The sequence below is a fragment of the Sander lucioperca genome, chromosome 23, assembly GCF_008315115.2.
Source record: "Sander lucioperca isolate FBNREF2018 chromosome 23, SLUC_FBN_1.2, whole genome shotgun sequence".
In the NCBI taxonomy this organism is placed as follows: Eukaryota; Metazoa; Chordata; class Actinopteri; order Perciformes; family Percidae; genus Sander; species Sander lucioperca.
The window spans coordinates 6,640,991-6,661,849 of record NC_050195.1 but is presented as its reverse complement, the minus strand read 5'-3'; the positions used below and the strand labels follow the sequence as shown (position 1 = coordinate 6,661,849).

The 20,859-nt window shown below is 41.3% G+C and overlaps 1 protein-coding gene across 1 annotated transcript; it reads right to left on the bottom strand.

The window, feature by feature from the left end:
• Positions 1–9,804: 9,804 nt before the first annotated feature.
• Positions 9,805–16,461, bottom strand: LOC116062284 (dermatan-sulfate epimerase-like protein). The gene has a single exon (XM_031316942.2). The coding sequence runs from the start codon at positions 15,363–15,365 to the stop codon at positions 11,709–11,711; it is 3,657 nt and encodes a 1,218-aa protein (XP_031172802.2). The 5' UTR covers positions 15,366–16,461; the 3' UTR covers positions 9,805–11,708.
• Between the last annotated feature and the right edge of the window lie 4,398 nt (positions 16,462–20,859).

Genomic DNA, 20,859 nt, shown 5'->3' with positions numbered 1-20,859 from the left:
TTAGAGTTGGGTCGATTTCCGGTTTCACTGGTCTGGTCCGGTGTACAAGGCTAAACTGCTTTCACTTTAGGCCAACTTGTTCAACCTGCACCTTCTGGCAAATTAAATAAGTAGCTCACATAAGCAACTTGTGCCAATGGCGTCACAGCGCTATATCCAACTTATATTGCAAGCAGTGTTGGAAGTAGCGTTACCAGTTTAATTACTTCTCAATAGCGTCGCTGTTTTCTGAATCAAATAGCTTTTCAGTAGCTTAAGTTAAGCTATTATAAGCCAACAAAAGAGGTGAACTGAAAAAAAGCGAGGCAACGTGTAAACACCTCAACCAAAGAGGTTATTATAACCTTACTGCAGGTAAAAAGTCATGGCTAAGAGGCACATTACCTCCATTATGTGGTCTAGAGTCGGTACACTCTCATTATGGGCTCTCTCACCTGTCTCACTCGGGCGCGGCTGAGACACGTGCGACACCTAGTGGTGAAATGTGGTATACCCGTCCGGTCCAGTGTTTGGCTTGATATAGTCTCGCTTTGCCAGACCTCCTTTCACAGCGCTGCGGAGGAGGGTCTGACTAGTCCACACAGCATTCCAGGATGGGAGAAAAACATGCTCTGGTTTATTGGCGTTTCTTTAAACCAATCACCATCGTCTTGGGCGGCACTAAGCGCCCGACAGAGCCATTGCAAAATAGCCTCGGGACGGAACTTTTTTTGGTGGAACGTGTACGTTCAAAAGTTGTTTAAGTCGTGCAACAGAAAACTCAGATTATTTAACCTTTATGTATACAGGTAATCTCATTGAGACACAGGGTCTCATTCTCAAGAGAGACCTTGGACAGATAGTCTAGCTAGCTGTCTGGATTTACCCTGCAGAGATCTGAGGAGCAGGTAACCATAGTCCTCATAAATCACCGGAGTTTAAAATTCCAACACAAAGAAAGCGGAAGGTAACGGACATCCGGCCGAAAAGAGTGTGATCCGGCGGGATTCCCGGCAGTAAAGGAGCAATCCCAGATGTGGGACGTTGTGGATATAGACTAGGCTTGATATCAAACCGGTTTGAAAAGGTTTATACTGGCCCAAGTCTAGTTAAAATTAATTGTTTTTATAATTGTGGTTGATGTCTCAAACGTTCCAACCTGGTGGATGAATACAGAATTTTGAATAAAATTCAATGTGTTTAGGTTTCACAAATCCTACTTTAAACTCAGTCACCATGAGACTTGCTCCAGTTTACCAATTGCATTTTCACTTTGTATACAATTTGAAGAATCTTCCTGGTGATTAACTTGGAAATGTCTGACTTTAGGAGCTGATGAGGAGCGCCTGAATGCATCGTTAGTGTTAGCCTCAGTAAGGATAATCTGTCTCATTTGTGGAAGAGACAGGTTCTACCTCGCCTTCAGATCAACCTCTGAATTGAAACACAGCTTGTAAACACCCTCTTTGGTGTTGTTAGCAAGTGATTACTTTTGCTAATTCATTTTGGCCCTGTTGCTCATCTCTTGACAGCTTCATCTTTTATTTTCATCACTTGTCCCGTGTCGCAGGTGCAGGACACCAACATGGGAGATGCTCTGAGTCTCCCAACACAAATATCTCCTATTGTTTAATAACAACTGACTCTGATTGCCTAAGGTTACTACTCCCACCTGGACTGGACTTATATGAATAATATAATTTACAATGTTCATATTTGTGATTGTCCATACAGTAAATGTTTGGCAGCGTTTGCCTGTGCAGAATAACAATCACAAAAACTGATCAACTGATTATAGTCAACATGAAGCCACTTACTCCAACCGCACACGAATACGCCCATGCACGCACACACCCTCCCTGCTGTGGAGGATATTTTCAATTAATCAGGCTCTCTCATCAATAATTCATCGCCCCTGCAGCCAGTCACTCTTCTCCAGCCATTTAATGAGGCAGCCAAGCCAGAGGGGCACAATCCACACATTACTCCAATAATAGTCGATGCTCAGGAGGAAAGCCACTGTGACCACGGCTGGTTATTAAAGTAATGCCATCATTTGTGCCTTCCGGTCAAATCAAAACCTGTCAAACACTGTTTGCAAAAGGATACAAATGGCAATAAGTAAACACGGCGAGAGCCAGCGTGTAGCCGTGTCACCTCTCAGTCACAGAAAACCTCAGGTTGCAAATCTCTACTGCAGGAATTCAAACCAGAGAAGGTTTGTCAGGAGTGATGAATTATTAAAACCAACTTTGCTGAGGAGAATGTCCCGGTTTGATAAAAAAAAAAAAATGTAAGTGAAATTGCAGCCCTGATTTAAGACATAACCCCAAGAGTCAAGGATAGCAGCTGTTGAAAATAAACTCTGAATAAATCTCCGAGCTTACACATACAGTAAATTCCCTGAAACATTTTGAACTGCACAGTCTCTAAATTAAGTGTAGTGTTGTACAAGAGCCTGAAAGTAATAATCTCGAAAATGTTCATTTAAATAAAAGTCTGTTAATGTAAATAACTACGGCTGAATGATGAAACACAACGATCATTGACAAAAGGCCTTCTATTTGCAGCATTAACATCTGTGGCGTCATTCCCGGGAAAAATCAAAGGCAGGGCATAGTCAGTGGCACGCTTTTTTTCTCACTTATAAGTGGTTGCTTTGCCAGAGAGGGTAGGCAGAGCTAACGCAACAGACTCGCTCTTTGACTCACTTGTGAGTGAAGCGGCATACTGTGACCAACTGCTAACTGGCTGACGTCCTCATCTCTGGCAAGTGAGATCCAAAAACAAACCTGCAATTACTACTTATCACTATTAAGTCCTGCAAAAGAGAACGAAACAGAGATCTTCAAAATTGTAAGAGTTTTGGAACACTATGCATTACGTGTATCCATAAAAGTGTGAAAGCAAAGCGAGTTTTCCCCTCATGAAATAGCTAGTTTGCTAGCATACCTTCCATTCCCTCCAGTCTCTCCATTTTCCTCTATACTCTGTATATTTATGAAGCAGATTCATAAAGCCCTGGGATTCAGGCAATTCTTTCACTCGAGTAGAAGCTTTTTTTCAACTCGTGCAGACACATCTTTGCGTCAACTCGTACTGGCACTGGCGAATTTGTGTCAAAGCGTGTTTTTCCATCGACGTTGCAACTGCACCGCCTCTAAAATTCACCTAACGTTCTGTCTAAACACACAATAACAACATTGAACGCATTACCTGCCTTATATACATTTGCAAAGCAGATGTTTTGCATCCTTATGAATTCTCCACCGGTTACATCCATGTCTGCTAGCTTGCAGTCTACCTTTGTTGACGCTAGTTTCTTAAAGTGTTTACCCCCTGTCGGATGTTAATTAGTTCATTAGACCCAATCGTAAAAAGCACTGCTCTATAGCACTATTAGTAGTCAAACAACACGGAAAAAAAATTGTAAATCACCTGTACTGTGGTAGACAAAGTGTCATCTTCTGTGTCTTTCTTTTCAGTTTTAATCAGCGACTGCAGCTGTCTTCCTGGTAGGCAAAAGAAGACAGGAAGTGATGGTCAAAGCTGGATTACGGACCAGGCAGAAGCCCTGAAATCCTTGCTTCATTACCTGATCTTGAGGCCCTGTCTTTAAGAAGGGCCCGTGTCAAAATCTAGTACTAAGCTGATACTGATTCTGTGCATACACCTTCTGTTAATTTGTGTCTAATTAAATTATCCAAACAGCATGCGTTGGGCTTATGGATGTAATAGGGGCCCAGCGGCTCATTTTTTCGCCCCGGAGCCCCCGAGCAGGTTACTCCAGCCGTGGTGGTGGTACAAGACGCACAGTTTGGCAGCGTTTGCAGACTAAAATAGACAAACCTTGTTTGTTCAGTTCTTCCTGTACCCTTGATCATTTTATCCTGCGACAGAACAGGTCGAGGACAATTTAACAGCTGGTGTATCCTACAAATCCTCATCACTCTGTACCGGCAAAGATGACACCTTTTACTATCACCTCTTACAAGGCGGTGACACCTCTTTTTTTGTTGTTTTGTTTCTTCTACCTTTTCTTTCTACCTGTGACAACTATGAAGTGTTGTTTCCTACATTCAGTCCTGGCCTTTTTCAATTCTTCTTATCATTTCTTAGTATCTCCTCACTCTTATAAAAGATGTTTTATGCCAAGCAGGCCAAGAATTATGATCTCTAAGGAGCACAACCATATGAGCAGAGAATCTGACCATCTGGCTTCGTCTACAGCTAAAAATCGCGGGGGGGGGGGGGGAAGAGTGATGAATGTCCCTCGTCTCCTGCCGTCTGTCAGTGTCAAGATGTCTCTTTTAAAAATAAAACACTGTTGTCGGAAGCTGCACAGAGCCAATAGTGTGATTGCACGGAAATGTTCAAAGAGAAGTTTTTTTTTTTAAGAAAAAAAGGGAAAGTCACAAAAAGGGAAGAGAAAAAGAAAAACTCAATTTAAGTTTGCATTCTTGGACTGTGTAGATAGGCTCACCCGGGTGGGGACAGTTATGGGAAGGGGATGATATCAAATCTGTGTCGCGAGTATAACGATTGTCCTATCTCTGAAGCTCACAGTGAAAGCATGCCTCACCCAGTCAGGTCTCCTGTCAATTCTTCATTGTCAGAAGTAGCTTTCCTTTTCCTCTATCAAAAGCCTATGAGATGAGAATATGTAAGTGAGGACAGGGAGAAGAAATTCAGCATTTCATTTCTGAAGACTTTACGCCAATCTGTTGCTCTGCTGTAATTTCCAAGGCACACTGTGACCAATGTCATAGGGGCTGTTACTCCTCCTCAAGACATAAATTCCCCTAATTAGAGATCAATGACTCATGCTTGATGTAATTAGGCCGGATGGGATGCCACCATAAAAAAAAAAAACTGTACGACATGCATTCATCTCCTTTTTTCTGTCTCTACTATCAGTCCTATTGTGTATATCAACATGAAACATGAAAATGATTCCCTTGGCAGGCATGCACTGCCTACACATGGTTCAGGAGAGCAGTATCCGCGGCAACAATTTGACAGGCGGGTTATGGTTTCTGGGTCCCAGTAATGAAGGACTACTGAGTGTGTCATCCAGGAAAAGGGCCTCTCCCCCGTCTGTCTGTTGGCCAGCCAGCTGGAGTCAATCCTACACCTCAGAATAACATTAGGCCTCAAACGCTGCAGCACAGCCACCTTTTGCTTTAATAGGCAGAAACAGTGGTTAACCCTTTCCATAACAGAATTGGTAAACTCACATTAGTCAGACAACAGCTAAATCATTTCTTTTTATCTCATTTTCCAGCTTACACATCATTCCGCTCGTTTTTTTGCACCGCCAGCAAACCACGGTGGCTGGAATAGGAGAAACCGAGGAGCCCTGCACAAAGTCATACAACAGTGGCTCAATTTCCAAGAGTCAGAGAGCTCTGTCTGCCCTGCAAAACTGTCTGTGATATACAGAACAAGAGAGGGGATTAACCAAAGTGTCAAGGGAGACAAGTTTGGATGGTTTATACTGAAGGGTCTCACTTCCAAAGTCAAAAACTTCTCAAAGCAAAGACCTCAGTGATAACATCATATCATGTTGCTACGCAGGGGAAATTCAATTTCCACAGACTTTCATTTGACTTTCAGACAGAGGCACGGTAAGAAAAACTGTTAAGCTTTTGGGAATAAAGTAAACTTTACTAGAAAATGATGTTTGCAAATAAACAAATGGAAGAAGTTATAATTGAAATGCACTAAGGACCTTGAAATCCTCAGAGAACAGGGCTTCTCGCTCAGCAGTTCATGTGGAATTATCTCATTTTGACAAATTAGGATGATTATAAGTGAAGTAAAAAAAAATGTAGCTGTGAGCCAGCTTCAGTATGGAGATCTGTCTGAAGTGAAATTCAAAATGCCTCATCTGGTCTGATTTCCCTGCTCTGTAAGACCAAACTGGGCTTTATTAGCAGCTGCCGCTGTTCTTTATTGGCATGGAAGATCCCATTTTCACTTCAGAAACGACTTGCCACCAGCTGCAAATTGACAAAGCGCCATATTTCCTCACAAGTCAACTCTTATTAATAGCTATTCCCAGGATGTGCACCTCCCCATATCCAAACACAGCAGTGTCATCAGCAGGTAAAATTGAACAGTGGGATGTGAGGACCTCACAGGCGTTGTTTACCAAAGTGAAAATGACTGAATATAGGGGAGCGGCATCGCCAGCTGCTTACAACTTGTCAGTTAAAGTCTGAACGCATCCCGAGCCTCTCCTCTGTCATCTGAAGGACACAAGTCATGCACGTCGAATTCACATTGAAGTTTAAAAACTCTCAACAATGATGGTGTTGCCCATCAGCTGGCTAATTCTCCATACACAATAGCCTCACACGGTATCAATGATTACTCCTCTACAGAATATCAGGCTGTCTGGCTGATGGTGGCTGCAGCAAAGGTTAATTAAGGAGCAGTGGCAGGAGCGATGGCTGCCGGCGAGGGAGAGGCTCTCCTGGGACTTGGACTCACCAGTGGCGAAAGATAAAGGTGGAACGAAGCGAAGGGTATGACTACTCAGTTGAAATTGAGTCCGCTTTTCTATCTGGATAACCTCCATGCGCTTAACAGCCTGAGAGAGCTACTTAATCACTTACCCAAGCCGCTGCATGGAATTAGATCATAATGCAGCTTTTCATCATTTTCTATATAAAACCTTATGCCATGCAATGATTACATATTGGTTATCAAACATCAAGGATAAATTCTGAGGCAACGTGAGAGCTTAAATTAGTTCTGCAAATCTGCTTCTTGTGATCCGACATCAAAAAGGTTGACATACAGCATATTTGTCTTACTGTGAAGCAGAAGCGGTATTTCCAGATGGGAAATAAACACTCTTACGTATAGCTTTATTTTTATCTTGTTTCCAAGATGCCATTACATTTTACTGGTAGAGATTAGATTTATAGAACAAGTCTGAATAGCTTTTTAGGGGAGATTAATGTCTTGTGCCATCCTGTTAAAAAGTCCAATGATAAACTGATCTGTATTCCATCTGAAAAATATAAAATCAGTGATACTTTATAAAGGGTTTAAAATAATGGCTTAGTTGAAGGTAATACATAATTTTCTAATGCTTTATAGATTAGTTATGAGACTTGATTAGAGAAACTTTTGGGTTCCCATGTTGTGAAAAATCTCTCTAGTCAAGTCATTAATAATTCATACGTTTCTTACTTTCTAATAAGACAACAATTCGGCAGTTCTTACATCAGTTATCGGCCATTAATGAGAGCATTTTGGGGTGTTGCTGGTTGCAAAGGATCTCTCTAGCTGGTGTTTATACTCCTCCAGCAGGACACTTGCTCTGTCTTTTTCGCTGCAAGGGATCTGCACTACAATCAATTCCTTAACTATCTATTAACATTTACAAATAAGCCCTCAAGTCAGTAGTTATACATGTTAATAAAGTCATTAATAAAGGGTCATGGGTCACAGCAAAACTCAGAAGTCTACCATTAGTTACTCATTTGCAATTGTAAATGTTAATAGATTTTTCACTAGTAAAGGGTTGTACAATAATCTAGAGCTACAAAGATTAATCGATTAGTTGTCAACTCTTAAATTAATCGGCAACTATTTTGATAATCAATTAGTCGGTTTGAGTAAGACAAATTTCTTTCTAATTCTTTGATTCCAGCTTCTTAAATGTGAATAATTTCTAGTTTCTTCTCTCCTCTGTGACAGTAAACTGAATATCTTTGAGTTGTGGACAAAAAAAGACATTTGAGGACGTCATCTTGGGCTTTCGGGAAACACTGATCCACATTTTTCACCATTTTCTGATATGTTATAGACCAAACAACTAATCGAATAATCGAGAAAATAATCAACAGATTAATCGACTATGAAAATAATCGTTAGTTGCAGCCCTACAATAATCATCAACTCTCCAGCTGAAAATATTAACAAATAGTTTAATGGACTGTGGTGCAAAAACCCTGCTGTGTTCTGCTGGCAGTAGTGTGGAGGAAGTATTCAGAACAGAAGTAATAGCAGCAAAATGTTCAAGAAGCACCAACAATAAAAGTGTTCATTTTGCTGAAAAATGGCCCCTGTGACTGAGAGATATTTTATTATGAGCCTATATGAAGTTATTAGATACTGAACTGCAGCAGAGTATGAAATACAATATTTCTTTCTGAAATTTAGTTACCTAGAAGTATAAAGTAACATAAAATGGCAACACTCAAGTAAAGCACAAGTACCTTAAAAATGTGTTGAAGTACAGTACTTGAGTGCTGACATGTACTTAGTTACTTTCTGTTGCCTGCTGAATGAAGACAAATCAGTCGTAAAGATGTTCACAACCTGGCAACCCAGAAGTTGTTATCAACTAAGGCTTAATCTATATAAACCATCAGTAAATGATTAATTAACCAATAATAAAGTAATAAGTTACAACAGCATTAATTTATGAGATACTGGTACCATAAAATCAAATAATAGCTGTAAAAGTTAGATGCATGACTCCATGGAACTGACGTTTTTTAGCTACCAGTGGTGGATGGTCACTAAGTACAATTTTGAGGCAGTTGCACTTTTCTTTGCTACTATATAACATTTTTACTTTTTATTCATCTTTATTCACTCACCAGGTGTAGTTACTTTGTAGATTCAAATTACTATTACAGAATATAAATTAAAGAGGTGCTATGCAGTTTTGGCCATTTCTTCGCTGTTTTCTCACTTTTTGCTTGCAGGTTTCTCTATAGAGATCCCCCTACAGCTTCAGAATAGATATTTAGCATAGTTCCCCTTTAACTTGTACATTATGAGTTTTATTATAGATAAAGCCACCTGGTGGTATACAATAATTAAAATTAGTGCCACCTTTATCAGCTTCAACATTAAAGTGGTGTACACATGAATGCATCAATAATTATAATCCAGTGACATAATATATATTATTCTGAAATGGGCCATTCTGCATCATGAGTAATTTCACTTTTGGTACTTGGTATATTTTATAATACTTTTGTACTTTTACTTAATTAAGATTTTGAATGCAGGACCTTTACTTGTAACAGAGTAACTCTACACTGTGTTATTACTACTTTTACTTAAGTAAAATATCTGAGTACTTCTTCCACCAGCGTTTTCTTCCTTGACACACTTGTCTATGAAATCAAGATGAGTATTGGTAATAAATGAGAATATGTATGCACTATTTCCAATGACTCCTGGATCCAGAATGAATCCAAGCAGGCTACTTAACCAGTGAGTACAAGTCAGGACTCGTAGAAACCACCCTTTCAAAGCATTTGCCTGAGGTTTCAGGGAATAATGCGCCTCTGCATAGAGGGATTAGGCACAGAGGACCCTGCCAAGCATTAGAGTGTTACAGGAAGGATCAAGAACAAATGAGTAATAAAATGACTGACTCACTGAGACCAGTCTGAGATGCGAGACACAGCATGTCCTCTTTCGAAGCCTGCTCCTGTTAAGGTCCCGGCTCAGTCAGAGCGTAACAAAAGAATTTCCTGACATGTTTTTAATTGTTGGCTCTTCCTTGTCATGCATGTCAACCGTACAAGCAATTAGGCTTCTGCCATCCATGTCTAATAAAAATTGAGATTTTGCTGCTGCATAATTGTGGCAGCAGAAACGTCTGCATAAGTTTCACTTGTGGGTTATCAGTAACCATCGTGAAAGAGGCTATTAAAATGTATGCTGTCTTTTGTAGATAATAGTAGTTTAACATGAGTATAATAGCAAGAGCTGCAGCTAATGATGTCATATAATCACGTGGCACATTCCGTTATCACAGCTCAAGATAATTCACTGCAACAGAACTGGTTGCCGATATATTTATGAATTTATTATTTTCTTTACATTATCTCCACCTCTTGCTCCAGAGCCCACAGAAAACCGTTATGAAGAAAATGATTGTAATTCAAGGCCACAGAAGCAAGGAACCATATCCCCACGAGCAAATACAAAACAGAGTTGGTAACAGGATTGCAACACCAAAGTGAAAGCATGTCTGCCAAGTCTACACATTCAAAGACCACAAACATCAAACAGGGTTGTTTTTTTTCAAGTCAAGGGTTTCAGTGTTGGTAGAGAAGAAAACAAACAGGACTTTTTCTAGCTGAGGAAAGATGGATATTTCCAAATGGGCACAGTATGATTTTCTTTTGTGTACAGATGCAAGGGGGCAGTCGATAATTGAGTAAACCATCTGCATATTACATGTGATCCATTTACAGTACAGAAATGTTTAAGCAAGCGGTATCAAAGGTTACTGAGGAGAGTATATTCTTGCCCAGGCCAAAGAGCATAAAATCACAGAGTAGAAATGGTCTCAGACTTTTTTTCTTTTCTTCTTTAGCTATACTTAATATTCATCGGCTGCTCAGTCCACTGCTCGCTGAACGCTCTCAAGACAAAAGCGCAAAAAAGATCATTGGATATCTGATTGACCAGGAAATGAAAACTGCTTGCATTTCCTCCAGGCCTTTATAGTGAAGACAGCACAACAATAAAGCACAGGGTGAGCCTCAGTTATGGCATTTTGCAGATTAATATGAGTAGCTGAGGGGGATGCTTTGGAAATCGCTTTGACTAGAAATGTGTCAAGGCTGACAGGTTGTTTTTTTTCAGTTTGATCCCTATTAAGCACTTTCCTCTGATCTAATTCAATAAATGCCAAAGGGAGTTATAATAACCATATTCATATTCCTGATCCTTTGGGATATGCGTCTTTGGAACCCATAAATACTTCTAACTTTCTTTCTTCTACACATAATATCTTCAGAGGTTTTATATTTCCAAGCTAATCGAGTATATAGAGTAAAGTTAGCTTTGTAAAATGCACTGAATCCCACATACAATCAAAGGAGTCCCTGCAAAAGTGCTAAGCCACCAAACCACCGTAACATCGTTGAGCTTCAAATAAAATCCCTCTACTGATGTAATGGAAATACAGTCCATACCATTCATAGGTCTATAATCTAATGCACTTTTTTCTGCTTTCCAAAACAGTTTATATATTGCAGCATTATTTTAGTTTTAAAGGGAAAATTAATTATTATTATACATTATAATTATATAATTTCTATATCATTATATCATCAATTCTAATTCTCTCCCAAAGCTACAAAATAGGAGACCGTCAATAAATCCAAGTCTTACTTCTTAATGAGCTTCATAACGTATCTGTTCCAAACTAGTAAATATGTCTTGATCCACCCCTCAACAAAAATTAATGCCAGTAATAACAGATATGGATTTTGCACAAACATCTCTCTGACATCAAAGATTAGGGATTGGAAAAACTCTCATGTCCTCATCTTTTACTAAGACAAACAGTAAACAATCATCACTGTAAAACTGAGCTGTTGGATGCGGCAATAAAATAAAATGTATGCTGAAATTCAACTCTGCATGTAAGACAGCAATGGTCTGAAGTCTCACTCAATAAAAGAAGTGAATGTGAAAAGCTGCTGGAGGGAAAAGAAGAACATGAGGTGCCTTTCCACTTATTTTAATGTAAAATATTCCTCCCTCACAAACATCTGTTGCTGCAGCCTGTACAACACCAAAACAAACAACAAACAGGAAAAAGAAAGAAATGCTACCCAGTTTCTTCTCAACATTGTAAAATTTAAGGTCAGTGCAAAAAAAAAACTTTACAGAACTCGATGGCAGCTACAGTAAACAAGACTCAAGCTCAATATCAGCTGACCAGCAGCAGCAAGTTAACTGGCAAACCTGTTGTAACCCAGCCTCCTCATCACAATCCCACACACGTCCTCTATTAGTCTGATGTCCTTTCGAGGCATAGTTTGTCTCCACATGTTAATGTTGGCTGGTGAAATGTCTCCTTCGTACATTAGATTGTACAGGTTTGTGGATGTGGTGAATAGAAGTTGGTTGAGGGCTGCGGGTGAGACGGGCACCCCCAGAAATGTGTGTATGCTCTCCGCTGTCTCCTGCGGGAAGTTGACCACGTCCTCAAATCTCACTCGGAGGTAGGACTCCTCGGGGACGCTCTCGCTGACTCTCAGCACCGCTGCGGTGTGAGCCAGCCACAGATGAGCCAGTATCAGGATGGGGTTTGTCTCTGAACGGGACAGCAGCCTCTGGATTATTTTAAACTCTGGCGCTGCAGTTGGGCACCCGTCACTGACAGCATCCTCCTTGAATATCAAGGAAAGGTGCTGCGGGATATTTTTAAGGGAGTAAAGGCTGGGTTTGCTGTTATAAACCATGAGATAAATCCACGCTCGAGGGTCTCTCACCATGTAGATTGTCCTCAGGGAAAATCCCACAACCTCCTGAATGAAAGGCAGTTTGAGCGGCCAGCTTCCGCTTCGCATGTTGAGGACCACCCGGGCATTGGGGTACTCCGCAACATGGCGTCTTATCTCCCTAACATACTCTGCATCTCTGTCCAGACTTATTCTCAGCTTGCCCTTCAGCTCAGACACCGGCTCTCTCCTCCTGGATCTTTTCTTTCTGTCCCTAGAGGGGCTGACTCTCTGGGGCTGTTTGAACCTGCTGCCCTCTACTAGCTGAATATTCTGCAAGTGCAGCTTGGTGTTGTGGACCAGCGAATGCAGCCAGCCCTGAATAATCTTAAACCGTCCGTTCATGGCGTCTGACCTCGACCACTCACAGGCGTCGACCACGGAGTCAAACTCAAACTCGGTCTCGGGAATGTCAACGTGCTCGGTGGGAACTCTGATGTAAACAAAGTCTGAGTTGTTGTAGAAAAGGTGCTTAAGTATTTCCGATCCCGATCCGGGAAGGGTTGTTATGACGACGGTGGGCAGGGGGAGTCGGTGCTGCTCATACAGTCTGATTTGTTTGTTTACTTCGCTTTTGGCACCCGCAACTTTCCATTTTACCCCACAGAGAAGCTCATCGCAGCTGTTAGACACAAACAGCAGCTCAGCTATCCACAGAATGAGCACAGAGAGGAGGGCGTAACGCATCAGCCTGCTGAAGCAGACATAAAACTTCCTCTGCATGGTCAAAAATCCTATGGCCACACAGAGAACAACCCCTGCTATCACATTGACTGTGACGCCAAAGTCAAAAAGCTGATTATCACTGCTTATTTGTTTGGGGATGAGTTGAGTCCCAAGGCCATATCGAGTGATTTGATATCCATCCTCAACTTTACAGTGACCTCCGAATCCTAAATAAGTCTGCCTTGCTCCTATGTCTTTGTAATTTGTAGCAATAGAGACTATCTTCTCTGTGTTATTTATGGTTAAAGAAAGTCTCACTCCATTTTTGCTATTATCCATAAATCTACAGCTGGACACTTTGACATATGGCCCATGCAAGACGTAAGCGACTCTGCTGACTGTGCCTGTCATTGGGAAAGTGACATTGACATACTGAGTCCACCTCTTTTTAAACTCAGCTGCCTGCTCTGCCTCTTGTATCCTGGTATCAGGGCTGTGACCCTGGCTGTCGAACCAGAACATTTTATAATGAGCGTCCCACACATCCATCATGGCGCCATTATATCTGTCCATGAATCTGAAAGGGACGTATTTAAAGTCAATGTCAAGATTGTGGAAAAAAGCACTGAGGGACTTCACAGGTGAATCACTCCACTTCTCTACGTGGTCAAGCACCAGCAGAGTCTGTGAGTTTAGCAGAACTAAAGCTCTGTACACACTCTTTAGTCTCATAGCGGGGGAATAAGCCGACGCCGCTTCCCCACTCACAAACATGGTGTCCCTGTGTGAGGAGGCGACAATCACCTCCCCTCTCGCATCACCCACCCCCTCATCAGTCCAACGCAGCCACTTAGCGCATTCCCCCAATTGACCCTCCCATGGACTGTTACACTGGCTGGTAGGAGACGGACTGAACACTAACACATTGTTAAGGTAGCTGTACTTTGGACCATAAAGTGCTTCAGACACAAATACTTGTCCATTTGGAGCAAATGTGAAAGAGTTTTGATCCGGGTGTTCGTGACCTGGGTTAAAGCTGTTCCAGCCCTCCACCCAGGAGTAAGGCTTGTCATGGACAATGTCATAGACTGCACGGCCCCCCAGCTTGCCAGACTTAAAGGAGACAAAAGTGTTACCCTGGCCATTTGGTAGCCCTGCTCCGTAGGTAACCACACCCCAGTTTGAGAAAATATGCATCCTAGCTATTCCAAAGTCGTGGGGAGGCTGCGGCGTGAGGTGGGAGTTGTACCAGATGTATTCTGTGTGAAGTGTAGCCCAGCGCTGTGCAGACGACTGCCCCATGGGACCATCCTTGGGTCGGTGCTTTCGAATCTGTTGAGCCAGCCAGTTACCCGTCCCGTTCCTCATGACGAATGTGTCGAGGAAAACAAGCTGGCTCTCCGGCCCATAAAACCAGTTGTAGTTGGAGTCTGCGATGCCAACTGTTCTCTGAAATCCCGGCAACAGAGTGGCATAATAAAACCAGAAGTGTCCCCGCAGCCAATTGTTTTGCAGGTTGTCAATGTTGAAATGGCGTTGAGCTAAGAAGACATACTGTGTGATGGACTTGGCTGTGTAGCTCCCATAGGCTACTCCCTCATCCAGAGAACCATCAACAACATGGTTTAGGAGAAACATAGTTTTCTCCATGTAGTTCACTGCTACTTGTTTCCAGATCATTGACTCAGGGTCATCGTGTGATCCAACCACTATTGCCCCAGTCAGGACAGCTAATATGTTTGTGGTTTGATGATTTTGGAGATACTGTTTCCCCCACCCCCTGTACTTTGAGAGCTCATACAGCTCCTCTGTCTCAGAGCGAATTTTCTTGAGATAAACATCCCTTCGCTGCTCATCCAGGTAGGAGTAAATGAAGTCATAAGCAGTGGCAAACCCAGTGAGAGAGTGTGCCATGGGGACCTCGTCGTTAGGGGCACTGGTTACCTTCCAGTCTGGATATTCAGTCATCCTATCCATAAACTTGATAAGAAACTGCAGGGCAGCAGAGTCCTCTGGGCACAACAGGCAGTAGAGAGCCAGGGGAGGCAGGTTGTTCCCATAAATCTCATTCCACTTGCTTGTAAACTCTGCATGTTTCACTGGGGGCATGTAAAAGGGGACATTAGACAGCATGGTGAGCGCAGCCGCCCGGATGACTTTAAATATGTGACTGTGGGTGGTGGAGGACTTTTGCCTCAAGTGCAACACATCCACTTGGTTAAAATATAGGTTTGGATGGGAATCAGTAGACTGTAGTTTCCACTGCTCAGTCGCTCTGGCTTGTGTGAGCTTGACCTGCAGCAAGTCATCTGTAAAAATGTCTCTGTCTGTGGCGTTGAAGACCCCCGAGAAAGCTGTCCCCACTGCAAACAGCGGTAGTAAAAAAACTGAATAGACAACCCAGTTCACTGCCATGTTGCCGGACATTTGTGAATACATTTCACTGCATTCAAATATTAGGCAACTGATTATTTTCTTCCTTAAAAATGTTGCTGTAGTGTCCCATAATTCCAGTTGATATTTCAGAGTAAAGGTCCATGTGAGATATATTTTTCAGAGGAGCTCAAGAGTTCAAAAAATTATATTTTATAAGACAAATGATGCAAAATGGAAGTCCCATGCATGATAGTCAAGAAGAGGAAAAAAACTTTAGTGCAAGGACAAACACTAGCGATATAAACTTGTAACAATCTTGTAACAGTTTGCAAAGGCAACAAAACGCATCACATTAATCATACATCAAATGTCTGATGGTAAGAAGTTATTCGCGGTCTGTTTTGAATTTAAATCCAAGAGAAAAAAAATCCCGAACGTTTTCCTCCGTCCTCATAGTAATACGTGTGCTCGTGAAGACTGGCAATCTTCCTCCTCCTCGCATGCGCCAGTAGCTCATATTGATCTCCTCCCCAAAACATTTCCTCTCGGACAAACATCAGTCAGCCCCAGTCTGTGTCCGGTCCAATCACAGCCACCCAAAGGCACCGTGTGCAGCCCGACCGAACTGCAACATCCGCGGACACGAACCTCAGCAAACAGCGCATCTCCGCAGATAACATTGCTATGTATCTCCCCGCTGCAGGGACTCCAAACATGCCTGGTTATTAAAATTGCAAATCCTGATCGGGAAATCGATCTGTTTGCATTGTTAAATCCGGTAATCTCCTTTCGGTATTGTTATAATGCTTCCCTCGTACATTTGTTATCTTCGGCGATTAGTAAGTCCAAGAGGAAAGTTGGCGTCACTTCTCAAGTATTCAAAGAATGAGACATTTTTCGGGTTGTCCACAGGAAACAGTAAATCAGCCTCCCAAATGATGAATAATCCAGATGTGGATGTACTGTATCTGTAGGCATGTGTAGGCTATAGGCTACCCGCTGCCGATTGAGAGACACATCTCACATGTAAAGCTGTGTGTAGGTTAATCTCAGGACGCGTCTCCGATGTGTCCCCCCCGACTGTTCAACACAGTCAGTGTGATTGTTTTTCCTGCACTGGATGGAAAATTTCCACTGTACAAACTGTAGAGGGAGCCGTGACTTCAGAAGCCCAGCCTCATCCCTCATGTAGGCAGAGAGTGGGAAGGCTTACTATTCATTTCATGAAATATCTATCTCTCTCTCTCTCTCTCTCTCTCTCTCTCTCTCTCTCTCTCTCTCTCTCTCTCTCTCTCTCTCTCTCTCTAAGTAGGCTACAGGGTAGTTGACTAATGTGTAGAGTCTACTCATAAAGGCTTAAGCAAAATCACACAAGTGGTGATAAAAACTATTTCTCTGGATCTACTGAACACTTAAAAGACCCACACATTGTTTTTTTGCAATAAGGACACAACTGATATTAAAAGAATGGTTAGATATTAGATATTTTTGGGGAAATACACTCCGAGTTAGATGAGAAGTTTGTTAAATATGAAGCTACAGCCAGCAGCTAGTTAGTTTAGCTTAGCATGAAGACTGGAAACAGTTAGCATATTGGCTACACTTAAGTGACAAAATTAGCTTAGCAGCATCTGTGAATTCCATAAATGAACACGCTATATGGCGTGTGTTTAATATGCAGGCTATAAAGTGTAAACATAATTATTTTCATTTTATGGGTGTTTTGAGGAAGTATATATATATATATTCCCTGGCCCGAACCAGGGTTTCATGCATAAACTGTACGAGTGAAGCCAAAACATCTTGATCGCCCCCTGGTGGCTGGCTGCAATATAGGGCATAAATTCTGCACCTACATTTGAGCAGGTGGGCCATGGGCCAAACAAAAAAAGCTAAGTACGGGTCAAAAACGGGGCGAAACGTCATAATTGACAGCTGTGATTGGCTGGTGATTGGTTGGGCGGATGCATGGACGTCTCCACTGCTTAATCACTACTGCACAGACTCTGTCTCCGAAATTACAAGAAGGCAGCTCCAGTATCTGGGACATGTCATCCATCTTTAAATTATGTTACAGTCTAGCGGGCACCAGTAACTTCCTGGATTTTTATTTTTTTCCTTTTCTTTTTATGGATTAAATGTAATGTGTTAATTGGTTAGAGAAGCTGGTAGGTGGATTTGGTTACCTTTGGATACAGCCGATAGCTGAATTATTATTATCTAACTCTCTGCAAGAAGCACTTAAGCCTATTTCCAAAAATGTCAGATATTACTTTATTTTGTTGCCGTTTCCTGTCTTCATGCAAAATTAAGCTAACTGGCTGCACCCATATATTACAGACAGATATGAATGTAATTGATCATCTGATCTAACTCTCAGCAGGAAAATCTTGTTATAAGATACTGGAACTTTTAAATAAAACTATCCTTATTATGATTTACTTTAAGAGTCACTATGATTAGTCTTGAAAATGATACCAGCATTTGTAGTGAGTGACACAAAATTACTTCATATTACAAAATAATCATTACAGGATAGATCTCATTAATCTTTAGTCTCAGTTGAATGTCCTTGTTACACATATCCTGAGGTAACAGAAAAGGCATCCAATACCCTCAAAAGCATCTCTCCTCAGAGAAATGTGTGACATTTGCCTGTCCTCACAGGTGGCACTGTGCACTCATTGATCACCTCATTGTGAGTATTAGGTTTCTGTGCAGCGTCTTCATTTAATGATGGATCACTTTCTCTATACCCAGTTCACACGTGTCTGCTGCAACATGCTATCCCACAGGGAACACTGTTGCATGATGTTTTTTTCCCCCTCAGTTTAAAAAGCACATGCTACAGGCGCACAGTTGGCCTTGTCGGGATGGCTGCAGGAAACACACAGTAGCCCAATCTCTCTCTTAGGACATAAAGTCTTTCATATGAAGAGGAGATGCACTGCAAAAAAGATGCCTCAATTTAAACGGTGATGATAATCTTTATGCTCACATCTGTCAAGTCGCCTCATAAACAAAAATCATACTTCAGGAATTGATAATGCTTGAAAACTCTGAACAACTTTTACTTTTTCAAATTTATTTTAAAGAAGGAACTCACCAGTCTTCCCAACAGATTTTGCTTTTAGCACATGTTCCGACACTGCATCGACTGCCCAGCCTGCTGAGAAACAAATCAGCACTAACTTGTCCTTTCTTAGCTTTCCAATTCATAATAATTATGTCATTATTACTGTACAGTACATGCCCTTAATTCCTGTACAGTGTGTTACTCCTAACAACAACTTTGGTAACTAGTGGTTGCAGCAAGTTCATTTTCATAACACATATTTTCTATTTTTTCAGAATAAAACCTAAGAACTATGGAAAGCAGCAAAATGGCATTCAGTGTTGCTGTAGTTTACCATTAATTGGTTAATTGGAAAACAACTACAAAGACCAGCACCTCATGCTTTGAATCATGGCTACAAGCTGAAGTCAATGCAAAATTGCCTTAAAGCTATAATGCATAATAATTCTGTTGCCCCCATAAGGAATTCTAAGTAATGACAACAACACTGTCGGCGCATCCACATGACGCAAGCCTTCGGTGATCTAGCCCTCCTTACCTTTCCCTAAGTGGCAATGCCACTTGTCAGGCCACCATTGTCACAAACATTGTCTTCTTATCTGTCTTGTTTTAACCAGTCCCTCCAGGTCCGCTGGAAAGCAGACGAGTGCTGGGTGGAAATGGGGACATTCTAACGTGAAAAAGCTTAACGTGGTTTAATGTACCTAAAAAACGATCAATGATTACCACATTTCTCTCTCATATTGCTCTGGTTATGAGGAGCAGTATGAGAGAGAAAATTGGTGATCATTGATCGTTGTTTAGGTACATTAAACCATGTTAAGCTTTTTCACGTTAGGACTTAAATAAAGCCCATGAGAACCGTGGAGAGTCAACCCACAGCCGCTCCGCTGCCCTGCCGAAAATGTGAAGCAGATACTTGTCACACGGGCCAATTTTGCTGACACCTGTGCGCAATTTCACATTAGGCTTTCAGCCAACAAATTATTTCTTGAGCAAATTCACTCCTCTAACAAATATACGGAATTAATGTTTCCAATAGGGAAGCTATCTGCTCTATCAAATGAGATTACATTTGTGTGTGTGTGTGTGTGTGTGTGTGTGTGTGTGTGTGTGTGTGTTGTTGATTAGAATAACACTGGTAACACTATACGGTAAGGGCACATGAATTATCATGAATTCATGCATGAATTAATTTATGTATGTATTATTATGCATTATGTAATTAATGATTTATGTGTTACTGCATTCCTTAATATCCCATGAATCATCAGAAATTGATGTTTTCTTCTGTCATTCATGACCTCATACATGAACAACACAACTAAAGCATTAGGTATGTGGGCACATCATTATGAATTATGATTTATTAAGCATGATCATGATTATTTTTCTGCAAAAAAACTGTGGTCATCACTGCACAAATTCTGATTTGAACACAACTTGTGCATAATGATGTAGCCACCTTCCCTAATGCTTTACTTGATGTGTTGTTCATGCATGTGCATGAGGTCATGAATGAGAAGCTATGAACTCATTTCAATTCCTGATAATTCATATGATATAAAGGAATGAAGTAATGCACATATCATGAATTAATTCATGCATGAATTCATACTTCATGTACCCTTACCGTAAAGTGTTACCATAACTTTAGTTCAAGCCTGTGGCAGCAGTTCCAAGTAATTTGTTTAGTGCCATGCAATGAAAAAAGTTCAGTGGGTGCATTTTCCAAAAGAATGCTTTAATTCTGAAAAATAAAGTTGGTCCCACACAAAACTCACTCAATGTCTTTTAATATCCTATTATTTCTTAGATATGTAGGCTACATACCAAGAAAATTCATGAATATTAACTGAGATACCCCATTATGTTGTGAGCAGAAGGCATACATGTGCTGTTGGCAAAATTGTGTCTAATCTGTCTGTGTCTATATCTGACCTGGGCTGGCACATGTTCACATTAAAAAGCGTGTGCGTGCACTACGGTCATGAGCAAAGTGTCCCGGTCCTGGTCACCCTACCTTAGTTTAATGTTTTTATACAGTTTTATACAGTTATACATAATGTAGTAGGGTATTTTGTTGAAGGAAACTGAACTTAAACCACCGGCTCATCGTCCAGTGGCTAATGCTGCTGCCACTAGCTCATCTCCTCATCATATGTCATATTTGTTTTGTAAGAGCATTGCATTTGCGTATTTGCTCGGAAATCAGACTCATTGCATCCTGCATCTCTGGTGAGAAAAGTATCGTTGCATTTCTGTGGGCTACGAGTTTTAACCACATTGTGCTTCTGGCCGCACCTCACTCACTGATGTCAAGGCTTGTATTTCTTCTTTGGCAGCAGCAGCAGCTTAGCTTTGTGATCATACAATTATTGCCTGGTCCAAGTTAGCAGAGATGTGGGAAATACATCTCTATCCACTCTCTCTCCTCCACCTTTTAATGTGTTTGACGTCAGCTGCAGCCCACTGATGAAA